General features: G+C 42.6%; 1 protein-coding gene across 5 annotated transcripts in view; it reads left to right on the forward strand.

Moving 5' to 3' along the window:
- The window catches only part of MOSPD1 (motile sperm domain containing 1), a 34,476-nt gene extending 19,359 nt beyond the window's left edge, over nucleotides 1-15,117 (forward strand). For 3 of the 5 annotated variants that reach the window (XM_020969821.2, XM_020969823.2, XM_020969822.2), the window contains exons 5-7: nucleotides 362-475; nucleotides 4,983-5,144; nucleotides 13,395-15,117. In XM_020969821.2, the coding sequence (XP_020825480.1) occupies nucleotides 362-475; nucleotides 4,983-5,144; nucleotides 13,395-13,426 (308 nt within the window). In that variant the 3' untranslated portion in view covers nucleotides 13,427-15,117. The remainder of the gene's footprint in view (nucleotides 1-361; nucleotides 476-4,982; nucleotides 5,145-13,394) is intronic. The other 2 variants (XM_020969824.2, XM_020969825.2) reach the window with 1 other exon arrangement.
- Nucleotides 15,118-15,434: the final 317 nt, after the last annotated feature.

The following is a 15,434-nucleotide window of genomic DNA, read 5'->3' on the forward strand; positions in this document are numbered from 1 at the left end:
AAACCTCATTAAAATTGGATTTAATTAAACTAGGCAGATTATAAAAATCCCCTGTGGGCTACTCATTCAATCCCTCTTCATTCCTCATTTCCTTCCAGTTTAGTTCTTCAGAAATGGTATTGTGCACTTTTAACATTGTCACCATCTCCACACTTGGCTCTTTGAATGTTAATCCCCCACCTCTCCTTTTTAATTCCTTCTCTCCCCACTTCTGTGTCAGAAGGGGACCATTTTTAAGGTACAAAATAAAAGAACCTTTTCCTTTTTTTTTAATGGCATAAGTATAGTCAGCACCCCTATTTTTAATTGTTATATGCAGCGTATACTTGAGTTTTGTTGCTTAATCCCTTTCTTGTTACAGGAATTCATGGGTCCCCATCAATTTATCCATTTGAGAAAGTTGAAAGGCAGCCTTGGAGTCAGGAAGACCTGGGTTCAAGCCCCACTTCTGATGCCCACTGCAGTGTGGCCGTAGGCAAGTCATGTGATCTCTCAGTGCCCCAGGCAATTCTCTGCCTAGAAATTACTGAGCAGGTGTCCTTCTGGATTGCTGGGGGGAATTTACTTACTGGGAGTTCTAATGAAATCTTGGGTCTGGACCAACACCCCCCCCCACACACACACACCCAAAGCACAGTAGAGTGGAGAGAGAGCATTGGATTGGGAGTCAGAGGACCAGTGTTTGAATTCTGACTCAGATTCCCATGTGACCTTGAGCACATCTCTCTCATGATCATAGAAGCATGGATTCAGAGCTGGAAGGGACCTTCAAGGTCAATTTATTGGGACCCAGAGATAGAGAAGAGCTGGTGGGATTTGGTGGAAAGAGGTTTGGAGACAAGGCCCCAGGCTCAAACACTAAGTCTCTGTGATTTAGGGCAAGTCACTTTTACCTTCTGGGCCTCAGTTTTCTCCTCTGTAAAAGGAAGAGATTGGATTGGATGACCTGAGGTACCTTCCAGCCCTCATTCTGTGCTCCCATGACAGTGACTTGGCCAAGGTCACACTGGTGACAGAGCTAAAATCTTCATCTTTTGTATACATTGTCATAGTCCTCAGGTTATTATACAGCCTTTATAGCCAGAAAAAGGGGAAGGATGAATGAAGCAGCAACTAGCACAGGGCTTTCTTCTCAGAATGGATGCCCAGTAATTGTCGATGACAAAGGAACCTGACACTCCTTTGAAGCTAAGAGCCCCTGTTGATGCTATCTTTGAAATTGAAATGCTTTGCTTTGTCCATTTTCTAAATCCCACAGGCTCTCCTCCTTTTTAAATACCTCTTCTGGAATGAGTGAGAGGGCACATTCAAGAAGGAGGTATTTCTGGTAGCTGAGCCTGACTCGGGTCCTAATCTGGCTGTTGTCTGGGGACCAGCCCTGCTAAATTCTGACAGGTTCCTCACCATGCTGGTAACATAAGATGGAGTTTTCCACCACAGCCACTGTGGACGCCTCGCTTCTCAATGAGAGAGGAGTTATGATCTGAGCTGGTGGAGGCAGTACCTACACTGATAAAATTGCACATCTTTGAAGTTTCAAATTAAGAGACTGAATTAGCCTGTAATTATTTTGCCCCACCAAGAAAAATAACTGAGTCACTGGACCACGTTTATCTAATTACTAAAGCTTGTTTAATAGTGAAGAATAATATAGTATTTTCTGTAATAAGGTACTTCAACTCCTCCCAGGGATCATTTTTTTAAATTAGGGGACAAGGAAATGGGTGTTAAAATCAGTTAGAAGACATGCTCTCAGACCCTACTAAGTATATTTGGATCGAGAATATGACTGAGCAACAAAAATTAGAACTTGAGTAGTTCTTACTGAAACCTTTTATTCTTTCCTTTTTGGCTTCTGTTTGTTTCAGATTCTGGGGATGGGAGTGGGGGCACATTTTTGTGCTTAAGAATTCAATTTGCAAAAATGGAAAAGGCATAGAGAGATCTGATATTAAGCTTTTGTCTATGATGTTACATCCCCCCTTCTCCCCCAATCTGACTATAAGCCATTCACGCAAATGGGAAGGTTCTTTAGGGGAGATGATGGTTGGGGGCTGTTGGGTTCCTTTTCTCAGTGCCACAGAATTGTGGCCATCACCCGCCTGCTGAAGAGAAGAGGTGCCACAGCAAAATGCCTTCCACCCTGTGTGCCAGATCCTACCATCTTTGCCAGGTTATCCCATTATTCCTAGTAATTATGTGGAAAATCAAACTTTCATGGGATCTTAGATTTAGAACTAGAAGGGACCTTAGAGGTGGTCTAATCCAACCCCCTAAAGTCTGGAACACAAAGAGTTGATTATTAAGGGAAATGGTCAAAAAGAAGAAAATTATTTTTGCAGGCAGTATGGGTTAGAGGGCATCAACTGAAAAAGCATTTGGGCTGGGATGATAAACGAAATTATATTTTTAAACTATCAGAGGTACTTTCCGTGTATATAATTTAAGTTTTTTGGTGCCCTTTTGGCTTTATAAAATCACATAAATTTCTGAAGGAAACTGAGTCCCATGGAAGTGAAATGATCGGCCCAAGGTCACATCTTAGGATCCTGAGTCTAGAGCAGGAGGAGGCATTAGAAGCCATTTAGTTCAGCTCCCTCATTGCACACGTGAGGAAGCCAGGCACAGCGTGGTCAAGCGACTTGCCCCAAGTCAATAAACAAATGTTTGTAAAGTACCTAGGCACTAGGGATGCAGTAGAAAGAATGAAACCTTCTCCAGGAGCTCTGATTCTGATGTAAATGGCTTCTGATTCCAAGTCTGTTTCCCGAGCCTTGGGGCCACATGTGGCCTTCTAGATCCTTAAGTGCAGCCTTTTGACTGAACCCAAATTTTACAGAACAAGGCCGCAGGTTCCCCATCCCTGCACTACACATTACTGCTATTCTTCTAATTGCTTAGAATGGGTAATGGAAGCAAGTGAAATTCTGGCCATCTTATTGTATCTTTTGAGTAAATAGCTTGTGTTTGGTATCTGGGATTCCATGGTTGGAAGTGAAACTTTCCTGAAGCCCTGTTGAGACAAACGAGATGAATTTGGTTTCTTGCAAGACTTTTCCAAGTGCCCGTTTATGTGGATTGTTTTTACCCACAGCTTGGAGCTTTTCACTAAAAGTATTAAGCAAATACAATAGCCTAGGTAGAATCACTGCCTTCTAGCAGAGCTTGGAAATCTCTAAAGGTTGGAACGGGAAAGGTTGGTTATTAAGGAAAATAGTCAAAAAGAAGAAATTATTTTTGCAGACAGTATGAGTTAGAGGACATCAACTGAAAAAGCATTTGGGCCAGAATGATAAACGAAATTATATTTTTAAATTATCCAAGTTACTTTCCATGTATATAATTTAAGTTTTTTGGTGCCCATTTGGCTTTATATCACATTAATTTCTGAATATATTCTTCCTCCACTCTTGGAGCCATCCTGAAGGTATGTTTTAAAGGAAAATTACTGTGTTTAAAATTGTGGCTTTAAAATGTCACTTTTAATAATGGAGGATGAGTTTAAACAGTGTGTGTGCTTTAGTTTGCCTGAAAAGCACTCAAGTACCATGATTTCAGTTATGTTAAGTGGTGAGTTAATAGAAAGATTTTTATGGCCCTATCTAAAGATCACTGGATCTGGAGTGAGTGGACAAAGTTCCAGTTCTTATTCTGCCACTACTTTATGGGTAACCTTGGACAAGTCTCCCCACCTCCGTGGGCCTCAGTTTTCCCATCTATAAAATGAAGGCGTTGAACTAAATGGCCTGTGAGTTCCCTTCCAGTTCTAAGCCTCTGATCCTCTGAACCACAAGGGTTTTTTTTTCTTATGTTTACTGAGTCTGTGTCCCATGAATTTACAAGGAGATTTTTTTTCTTTTTGGAATTGCTTAAATTAAAAAAAAAAACAACTTATTTAATTTTTTTCTTCTGCAGGTTTGGGGAAGTTGGTGTGGGTTTTAGTAATCTTTGTTGAAATGATGACTTAATAATTAAATTTTTTTTCTTAAAGGAAATCTATTCTTATTAGGAATGTAAGTCACTAAATGTGCTTTAGTTCTTGTCATTGACAGTCAAGCCGAGTCTCTTGTGATAACATTTGTGTTTTATTGCTTCAGCTAAATTGGTAATCACTGAAGTTTAGATTTGTTTTCTGTGATCTGGCTTTGGTGAAGTTGATTTAAAGTGAGCGTGATGCCTGCAGGAATGAACAGCCTCATTTTGTAAAAGAAGACAAAGGTCATTTGCTTTAATGAAAGAGACAAGAGTGGAAAATCTATATAGCAGAGGATGTTACTGTCACATTTTGTAAAATGTATGAGAGTATATAATGCAGTAGAATAATGCCTGATAATACATTTTAGGAAGATCTTATTTGCCAGTTATGGGTTAGGGGCTAATTTTGTTTTAAATTACAAAGTGGGCTATAATAGAACAAAATAATCATTAAGATGATTTGGGTTTTAAATGTTTTTCTCCTTAAACAAATTAAACCTTGCCTCTCCCCTCATATATGCAGACTTATTTTCTTCCTTTCCACCTGAGGCAGTCGTGAAGATAATTTAAAACTTTTCTTTTGGTACTTCCTTTCTTGCCTGCTGCCATGCTTTGAGTGGGCCAGAACAGCAACAGCTCTACAGAGCTGGGCATAATGGAGGGATGGATGCCAAAGGGACATCTCCAAGGATAGTGGTAATGGGCTGTTGTGTCGAGGAACCAAGGGTAGCTGGAGCCCCATCCTGTGGGTGCTTCAAGACCCAGAAAGTAGGGGATGAAGGGTGTTTTCTTCGTCTCTCTGAGGGGTGGGGTCCCAGATAAGGAGCGCAGGGCGCCATATGGCATGGGAGGAGGGATGGGGCAGTCTACCAAAAGATAAGGCAAAGATGTCAGTGGGTGTATAACTTCATGGCTGACAAGTATTCTTGAAAGGCTAACAGGTGGACTCTGTCTTAAATTGGATTGAAAAGATTTAAGCTTCAAGAAGCATCTTTGTATTTTTACAGAAAACAGGACTGTCTCATCAGGACCTAGTTTATTAACTGTTTTCCTGGGAATAGTGTGCGTTGCAGCTCTGATGCTACCCACCTTGGGAGAAGTGGAATCCCTAGTGCCTCTCTACTTCCATTTAAGCGTGAATCAGAAATTAGTAGCTGCTTATGTTTTAGGTAAGTTTCTTTTTCTAAGTTACATTTTGGGGAAAGCATATATAGATAATTTTTATGGTTTGGGCTTTATTTTTTTTTTTTTAAAAAGACCTAGATGGAGACTGGACTCAAAGGAACTTCCAGATAAAGTGTCTCCTAAGGTTTGCTTTCTTTTGGTTCCTATTCACTTGTTTCTGCTTATGTTGAATCTTGTTAGGGATGTAAGGTAATACTAGCTGTGTGGTGCCATTAGGTTGGTATCCCAGTACATTTGGACAACTCATTGTTCTCCTTTATGATCATTCTCATGGTAGAAGATTTGTGTAAAATATGCCTGACGGTATGCACGTGGTACCAGCCTCTCTTCTTCACCCCACCTCTACCTTCCTCATCAAATCTTGTTAACTAGAGATGAAAACTACTTGCCTTCTTGTGATTTCCTATAGATTTGTTAACCATTTCTGATTTAAAATAGTCTTTTTTTCCCCTAGTGTGATTCTTAGCAAGTGAAGCATCTGTCTTGTTTCCTAAAAGCCAGCTAATCTAAAATATCCCAACTTGAGAGAATGTCAAACCAAAACTGGGCTTCCCTTTCCTTCTGTCATGATTGGCAGGAATGTGAGTTTATGCCCTGTGCCATGAAGGCTTGCTTCCCGGCCACTGTGGCACTGTATGGACAGGGCCGCATTGGTAAGGAATGGCTCACCATTGTGCAGTGAGATTGTAGGATACTCTCAATGCCCAATATGGACAGGTCTGGCAAAAGTGAAAGTCTCCTGCCTTGAACCTGATATGCTGGGGGGAGTTTGGACAGTGTAGGTCACTTGGAGATTAGCACCTGGCCTTGTCTCAGACACTGTACTACATCTCTCAATGCAGCCTCTGATTCCCCACACTCTTGGCTCCCACATCATGTAGTTAGTGCATTTTGAACACAGAATCGGGTGAAAAATCCAAAGTCTTTTTCGTTTGTTTATTTGTTTATTTATTTATTTATTTGGCTAGGCAATTGGGTTTAAGTGGCTTGCCCAGAGTCACACAGCTAGGAAATATTATGTGTCTGAGGCTGGATTTGAACTCAGGTCCTCCTGACTCCAAGGCTGGTGCTCTATCTACTGTGCCATCTAGCTGCCCCAAGTCTTTTTCATTTGAACCGTTGTCAAGCCAGCTCTGTATTCTGTACTTAAGCAACTGATTGTTTATTTTTTTTAACCTAAGTGCAAGACTTTATATTTATACCTGCTAAACGGCATCTTGTAAACTGGTCCCTCATTCCAGCTTGAGATCTCTTTGTCTCTGTATTCCATAACGCATTTTAAGTTGTCCCATCCAGTTTTGTCACCAGTGGCTTTGATAAGTATGCCTTCTCCTTATCATTCAAGATTTAGATAAAAATGTTAAACAGAACAAAGCCAAGCCCTCTAGCACCCACTGGAGATTTTCCTCTAAATTAGGAGTTCTGGGAACTTGGATAGGAAAAAAATGCCACCTTTATTTTCACTAACCTCTTACTGAAATGGATCATTTCTTCCCATTATGAATGTGGGCACTGAACTGTTAATTGGAAAAGAAAAGGGTCCATAGGCTTCATCAGCTGGGGGCTGGAGGGGCCCATGACCAAGAAAAGGTGAAAAGGCCCTTCTTGGGATTTCCAGTGATTCCTTACTCAATGCCCTGGGCAGAGCTGTCTTGCTGATGAAGAATTCCCCTAAGTCTGCTACCGACCAGCCTGGCCCTCCAGTGTAAACAGTTTGCCTGAGTACTTTCTCAGATTCAGTAGGTAACTCTCTAGCCCTCTGCTTTGTCTCTAGCTGTGTAGGCCTGACCTTTTTTTTCTCACAGACTAACAGAAGGCAGATTACAAAGTTCCATTTTGGTCTGATTTCATGTAGAATTTGTGAGACAGCCTAGAGTGCTTTTACATGTATTTTTCATGTATATAACATCCCATGAGAATGGAAGATGCAAGTTTTGACATTTGAGAAACTGAGGCTTAGAGACAGTAAGTGGCGTTGCCTGATTCCCAGCTTAGAGCCCTTTCTACTAAAATACTATTGTCATTAGGTAAATGGCAGATGCCATGTGAGTCCCATCTCAGGCTGACTCATCACTAGCTCCTCCTTTCAACTTCTAATAAAGAGTTTAATTGGAATTAAGTTTCGAGTTGGTAAAAGAGTCTTTAACATCAGCAGCAGGCTTAAGTACGTCAAGGATTTGTGACTTTTGTCAGCTACTCCCTCCATGGATACCCATAACACCCTGCGATAACTTAGTAGATAGGCTTTGAGAGTTGCTTGTACAGAGAAAGCAGCCAGGACATTGAAGGGCTGGGAGTCCCTATCATCTGAGGAATGGTTGAAGGAACTGGACATGTTTAGCCTAGAAAGAAAACTCAGGGGGACATGATAGCTGGCTCTAAGTATTTGAAAAGCCAGCATATGGAGGAGGGCATTAGCTTTGTTCTGCTTGGCTCCAGAGGGCAGAAGCTACCAACTTCCAGAGGTGACTTCCCCCTTTCGAGGTCTTTTTCAAGCAGAAGCCAGGTGACCATCTGCTGGGTATGTTATAGAGTGGATTCTGACACTGTAGACTCACCCTCTGATTCCTGGGCTTCTCTGACAATGTACTCTCCCCTATTGTTCTTCTGTCTCTCCGGCCAGTATGTCTATATCTCCTTTGCAAGTTCCTTCTTTTTCTTTCCCCCCTCAAACATGGGTGTCCCCTAAGGTTCTGCCCTGGGCTCATCTTTTCTGTGTCTACACTTTCTGCTTTGGCTATCTCATTCACTTCAATTAGCACCTATCTGCAAATAAGTCCCAAACTTATATCTCTATCCCCTGACCCCTGCCTAGAGTTCCAGTTCAATATTTTCCAATACCTCTTGGATATTTCTACCTAGATGTCCAGCTAGCACATTAAACTCAACATATCTAAAATAGAACTCATTGTCTTCCCCCAAGACCTGTCCCTCCCACTAACTTCTCTATGTTGATGCCACATCAGTATATATCTCAATGTCTGGGATGCCCTGCTCTATCTTCACCTATTGAACGACTGTTCATTTTGAAAGCCCGATTGAAATTCTCCTTCTTCCAGGAAGCCTCCCCTGCTGAGTACCTTCTCCTGAACTCACATAGTATTTCTTTTTCAGTTTGCTAATGCAGTTTGGTATTGTGGGCAGAGAGCCGACCTGGGAGTCTAGTTCTGCCTCTGACACTCATATGTGCTGTGTGACTGTGGATGAGTCACCTAACCCCAGGCAAATCTATCAGACTAGTGTATAGCATAGGGGCTGCTCTGTATTGGGAAAGGGAATTTCCATACCCAAGTTTCTCCATATTGATGAAATCACTGGCTGGATGTTCCGCCTCTCCCCCCCCCTCCACCCTCCAATGCAGTTACTAGACTGCAAACTTCCTACAGGGCAAAGACTTTGTTTTCTCTAACTGTTGTATTTCTTCAAGGTCTAGAACAGTCTTCTGTTCATAGTAGGCATTTACTAAATGTTTGTTGATTGGTTAGAAGAAGGAACAGAAAAATTCTAATCCAATATAAAAATTTCTAATCCCTACTAACAGATCTTTCTTTGGATCTTTTGTTATATGAATAAGTGAAAAAGGTAAGGTGAGGGGCAGCTAGGTGGCACAGTGGATAGAGCTCTGGCCTTGGAGTCAGGAGGACCTGAGTTCAAATCTGGCTTCCAACACTTGTCACTTACTAGCTGCGTGACCCGGAGCAAATCACTTAACCCCGATTGCCTCACCAAAAAGCAAAAAAAAAAAGTTAAGATGAGCCCAACTACTTTATCTGGTTTGAGACTTCAAGGCCCTACCTCTCTAAAAAGCTTTCCGTCAGCCACTAGAGCTAGGAAGAATAACAGAGGCATGTTTTAAAGAGACTCCTAGGCTCATAACTGCAGAGAACCTTCAGAAGTTGTCTATGGTCCCACTCTCCCCTTTTACAGATGAGGAAACCTGAAGCTCAAGGGCTCTAAAAGCCTTGGCCCAGTTCATTCCCAAAGGAAGGAAGTGAAGCCAAGCTCTCTCCATGACTGTCATTACTTTGCTTCCAATACTGGGTCTTCATGGACCTAAGAGTGTGTGCCTAGGCAGTTACTGAATTCTGTCGAAAGATGTTTAATCGTCAGTCTACGAACAAAGGCAATGGTCTTTCTGAGACAGCCATCCTGTGAGCGTTACTGGCATCCAACTGTCTGCAGGTAACAACATAAAGGAGGACTATGCACATCGGAATTCTTTGAAGAAGGTAGTCAGTCGGTGCACAGTGAGGGTGCTGTCAGCCCTGTCCTGGTAAGGCAGGTTTGAAGAGGAGGCGGCTCCCAGTAGCCCTTGAGAAAACAAAAACATCTTTCTCCACTCCTTGTGTGGCCGAGGCTGGTCCCAGCCCCCTGTATCCTCTCTCATCTTGCATTTTTGCTCTCTCCCTCTCTGCTCCTGGCTCCTTCCCCTAAGCCCTCAAAACTGCTCAATTATCCCCAGTCTTCAAAACGTATCAATTGTCAAGCGCTTATTAAGCTCTTATTATGTGCCAGGCACCTTGCTAAGCTCAAAGAATACGAAGAAAGGGCAGAACAGTCCCTGGCCTCACATTTTAGTCGGAGAGACAACATGTAAATAAATAGGTACTACATACAAGAAACATACAGAGTAGATGGAAGGTGACCATAGAAGGGAGGGGACGAATAGTTGGAGATGGGGGGACCAGGAGAAGGTGATGTTTGTATTCTGTCTTCTTTGGTTTATTTAAATTGAGTCTTGAAGGAAGCTGGAGACTCTAAGACTTGCAGGTAAAGAGGGAGGGCATTCCAGGCAGAAGGGACAGCCAATGCAAAGGTACATAGATGGGAGATGGAGGGTGGTTTCCAAGTTCCAAGTGGGCTAGTGTAACTAGTTCGCAGACCATGCAGAGGGGAGCAAAGTGTAAAATGAAAAGGAAGGGCAAGGCCAGGGTGTAAGGAGCTCTAAATGCCAGAGGACTTCTTATTTGATAATCCTGGAAGTTAGCAAGGAGACACTGCAAGTTATTGAATAGAAGGTGACATGATCAGATCTGTTTTTCAGGAATATCACTGGATTAGATGGGGAAAATTTGAGGTAGGAAGACCATTTAGCAGGCCATTGCAATGCAGTGTTCTTTTACCGGGCCCCTTCCTCAAACCATTGTCCCATCTCTTCTTCACTGATGTCATGCTACTAGAAAGTAGTCTGTACTTGCTACCTACTTCATGATCAACCTCACTTCTCAACCCCTGACACTTGGGCTTTGTCCCCACTACCTTTCAGAAACAGCTCTCTGGAAGGTCAAGCCACCAGTGACTGGCAGCCACCGAACAAGAGCTCTGCACTGGGCGTGGGGGAAGTTCAAATCCTACCCCAGACACTTCCTGGCTGTGGGACTCTTGGGCAAGTGTCTCTCCCGCCTGTTTCCTCATCCATAAAGCAGGAATGATAATAGTGGCGCCTACCTCAGGGTTGTTAGGAGGGGGGGTTTGAGACCATTTGATGTGACCTCACTCATTCTAGCCTCCCTACTCCAAAATGTCTCTGCAGCCCTGTCCTTCTCAGTGTCTCAGAATAGCTCTTTGTCTTTACCCATCTCTGTTCCTTCTGAAGGATGCTTTGCTTACTTTCAGAGACTAAATGTTCCTGTCCTCTTGATCTCTTCCCCTCAGGTCATTCTTCTGGGCCTTTTAATCATTCCCTCTGTACAGCCCATCTTCAATCCAATGTCTCCTCCCCCAAACACATGCTTAGGACATTCCTCTCTTGAAAAACAAACAAACTAAAAACTGTTTCCTTCATCCTGGAGGATGGAGCTACCCTGGAGCTACACATCTTTTCGCCTTCCTTTTATCTGTTAATCTTCTCAAAAGAAGTTCCATTCACTGCACCCATTTCCTTAGCACTTACTGACTGCCCTGAAATTGGGCTTTCTCTTCACTATTTGACTAAAAGTGCTCTCTCCAGCGCCATTCCCCAGGGTCCAGATGCCTAGTGACATGGTCTTTCTGCAGTCTTTCACTCTGATCTCTCCACACAGTTCTGTAACATGCACTACCTTGTCCTTTTGGACAAATTTCCCCACTTTGCCATCCATGCCACTGCGCTAATTTGATCCCCCTTCTAGTTCTCTGGTGGTGCCGTCTTTGTCTCACTGACCTTACTTTCTGTTCCTACTTCCAAACACTGCGTGTGTGTGTGTGTGTGTGTGTGTGTGTGTGTGTACAAGCGCACACGCGCGCACACACACACACACACACACACACACACACACTCCATTAAAGAAAGAACTCCTCCGGTCCTGACTGAAGCTGTCACCTCTATGAGGATGGCTCCCAGAGTTACCTCTTCATTTCTGACATCTCTACATGGACATGAACATCCTCCCATGACCTCAAACTCAGCATATTTGAAGCGTGACTCTTTTTCTTTGGTACCAAGGCAGCTTCCCTTCCAGCTAGTTGGCATGGAGGATAGAATTTGGGACTTGGAATCAGAAAGACCTGAGTTTGAATCCTTCCTCAGATACTTCCTAGCTGTGTGATCCTGGGCAAGTCATTTAACCTCTCTGTGTCTGTTTTCCCATTTGGGGATAATAATAGTACTTACCTCACAGAGTTCTCGTATGGATCAAATGAGTTAACATATATAAAGCCCTTTGCAAACCTTGAAATGCTGTATAAATGCTATCTATCTTATTATTATTATTCCCTACACCACCACCTTTTTTGTCAAGGGTATCATTATTTCTTCACTCAGAATCTTGGAACCATCCCTGAATCTTCCTTTCTTTCCCCCATATTCAATTAGTCATCGAGACCTATTGATTTCTTCCTTCATACTGTCTTTTTAATCTATTCCTTTCCATTCATGCCTCCCCACACTAATTCAGGCCTTCATTACCTCAAGGAATAGTATAATGGAAAGAGAATTTGCTCTGGAATCACAAATTCCACTTCTAAGACTACCCGTGATCTCAGGCAAGTCACTTTATCTCTGTGGGCCTCAATTTCCTCATTGTACTAGATGGCCTCTGGTATTCCTTCTGATAACCCTATGGCTGGAAAATTGCAGTATTATCTTCACTGGGCTCCCTGCCTTGTCTCTGCTGCCTCACATAGTGCCTTCAGATTAACTGGCCTAACATACTACTTTGCATGTATTATTTCCCAGTTAGAAAACTTCAGTAACTCCCCATTGCCTATAAAATGCAAGCTCCTCAAACTGGCTTTCAAGGCATTCCCCAATCTAGTTCTTCATCTGTCTCTTCCCCTTTCAACTCTCAACCTTCCCTTCCACAAATCATCTGCTCCGGCCAAACCAGTCTGCTTTTCCCCCAAGTGTGCCCGAGAATGGGCACACTGATGTCCACATGGATCCACTTGCCTTGAATGTACTGCCTTGTGCATATCAAAGGCTTTGGTGCTGTTCAAGGGTCTGCCAAGGCCTTACCTCTGCCTTGAAGCTTTTTGCAAACTGTGCCTTCTGGGAACATTCACTTTCTGTAGCATTTACCGTGTACACTTGGCAAATGCCCTCATGCTTTGTTTCTGTACATGCCCTGTTACCCCAAACAGAGTAAGCCTCTTGAGGCTAAGGACTACCCTATGTCTCTGTGTATCCTATACTACCTTATACCTCTGTACCTACTACACAGACACTGATCGCATATATACTGATGATGACGTTCTGTCTTCTGGCATCTCTGGCACTACTTTTCCAAGTCATGTCCACCCTTATAGCAGTCGTGCCAGTATAGAGGGGCAAATGTGTTTGTTGGTGAGAATTCTGTGTCCAGACGTCCCTCGGTCTGGTTAAGTCATTCTCTCTCTGGTTTCCCATGCCGCTGTGGCTCAAGACATTTGGTGGCCAAGCTTTGGTGATGAGCTTCTCCACACTTGGCCAAGCCAGTCCTGTATGATGATCGTACCTGTGCTTGAAGCTTGGCCAGCTTGGCACAGCCTTTCAAGAGCCCAGGAGGTAGGAGGCTGCACTGGAGCAGGACTTAGAGGAACATTTCCTGATGTAATTAACCCCACCCAGTGGCTGTCCTTTGTTTGAAATTGGATTTCTTTGTGTAACACAAATGTGATTTCAGCTAAATTCAATTTACTTTGACTTCTTAGTTGAGTGCCTCTTCCTATGTGTGGCTGCTTTAATCATTTTAAGTCTGAACGATCTCTCTTTGAATGGGGAATTTCCGTGAAATGCCATTTCTCTAAGATGAGGTCTTCAAATTTTTGTCTTTCAGGTCTTATCACAATGGTTATACTCAGAATATGAATAAGAACGAAAATTGACTTTGGAAATAATTTTACCTTCTTCACATCATCACATGGACTGCCTTTGATTATCATTTGGCTCATTAATATATGACAGAAAACCTATCAGTGATTGAACATAATTGCAAAAGTGTAATATCTCTATATCTTGATTTTTATCTCTGTTGAGATAAAGATCCAGATATATCTGTAAAAATTGATGTATAACTTGTATTGGAAGGATGCCGGCACATTGTGCTCATCATGTTACAGAGACCTAGGATGCTTTTGTTGAGTGACTCCTGTGAAACGATTTGAAGAAACTGTCTTTTTATATCAATACCTTGTTGTACAAGACTTTTATTAAAGCAATGTTTGTTATTTGATTATCTTTCTCTAATTCACTTTGATTGTTAAGGTCCTGTTTGCCCTCAGGGTTAGAGGATTAGAAGGCTAAGCTGATGGAAATGAAAACAACAAACACAATTCTTGGGTTTATTCTCGCTATAAGCATTAATGTTAGAACCTCTGCCCTCTTAGTGTTTCTAAAAGTGGAATTTAAGTTAAGACTATGTGTGAAATACAATACACAGTCCCAGCGACTCCCAGGTGTCCTAGGGTCTCCCCGAATGCCCAAACCAGCTGGTTCACCTAGTGAGTTGGCTAGCTAACCAGTTGGACGGCAAACTTGAAAGCTGCTAAGGCTTGCCATTGGTGTGGCCATCAGGGAGGTCTCTCTTTGGCCTAATGGGCATCCTAGAAAGAAGCCAGGTATGAGGTCAGCCTCTTGGCCCACTGGCTTCTCTTTGTCTCTCTCTCTCTCTTTCCAATGCTTTATGTTAATAGGCAGAATAATGACTACAGCCTTTTGCTAGCCCTTGTCCCTAAGTGGCAAACCTAAGCTGGGCTTAGCAGATGCTGGGCTGCTTGTTTGGTTTGGGGATTGCTTGCTTGCCCCAAACCTAGATGTGGGAACTGTTCCATTTCTGTCAGGTGTTTTCTAACCATCAGAAACCAGTTGATGCCAGATTTTGAGCATGAACATTTGGTAGGGTTCTTTTGTTCTTGAAAAAGATGTCTTCCAGGCCTCTTTACAGACCATGAGCATGCCTTGCCACGGTAATATGTTCATTGAGTACGTGAGCATAAGCCTAAACATACAGCTGATGGTGATTTTTGTTGGAAATGGAACTTGGCTTCTAAAAAGCTTTTGTGTATAATCTTTCATAGGCCCATTTGGGGGGTTCCGGTTTCTAGGATGTATTGTTCATGTCCATAGCACTAGTCGTGTCATGTCTGAAAAAAAAGCACATGAATGTAATCATGGTGTTGTGGCTGAAGGGCTGGCCCTGGAGTCAGGGAGATCTGAATTCGAATCTAGCCTCTTCCATGTCCTAGCTGTGTGACCCTGGGCAAGTCACTTAACCTCTCTGAGCCTCAGTTTCCTCATCTGTAAAATGGGGATAATAATCATACCTACCTCACAGGGTTGTTGTGAGGATCAAATGCGATAATGGATGTAAAGCATTTGCAAAGCGTTATATAACTGTCAGTTATTATTTTCTGCTCTGAACTTTGTAAAGAATCTGGAAATGATTCTGATTTCTCTGCCCAGCTCAAGTCACCACTCAAATGTGGATGAAAAGGCATATGGAGGAGAGAAATAATTTAAAGACAAAAATAAACCATATCTGAATTTTACATTTAATTAAACATTTGTTTTTGGTGGTCCTTTTAATTTTGAGCAGCTCCAAGTTTTGTGTATCTTATGAAACAGTTATTCTTGAGTTAATTGTGTAAAATAGGAACTGTGGGGCATATAGAGAACCTAGAACTGACCTGGGCAGCTTAACTTAGAGAACAATGAGGTCATAGCACACAGAGAGACCTTCGAAATCAGTCATTTTCCAGAAGGGGAAACTGAGGCCCAGAGAGGGAAAGTAACCTGCCCAACACTGTGGACAGTAACAAGTAACTGGGCCAAGGTCTTAACCCAGGTCTTTTATTTCCAATCCAGTGCTCTCTCCACT

The sequence above is a fragment of the Phascolarctos cinereus genome, unplaced genomic scaffold (assembly GCF_003287225.1).
Source record: "Phascolarctos cinereus isolate Bilbo 61053 unplaced genomic scaffold, phaCin_HiC Scaffold_8;HRSCAF=390, whole genome shotgun sequence".
Lineage (NCBI taxonomy): Eukaryota > Metazoa > Chordata > Mammalia > Diprotodontia > Phascolarctidae > Phascolarctos > Phascolarctos cinereus.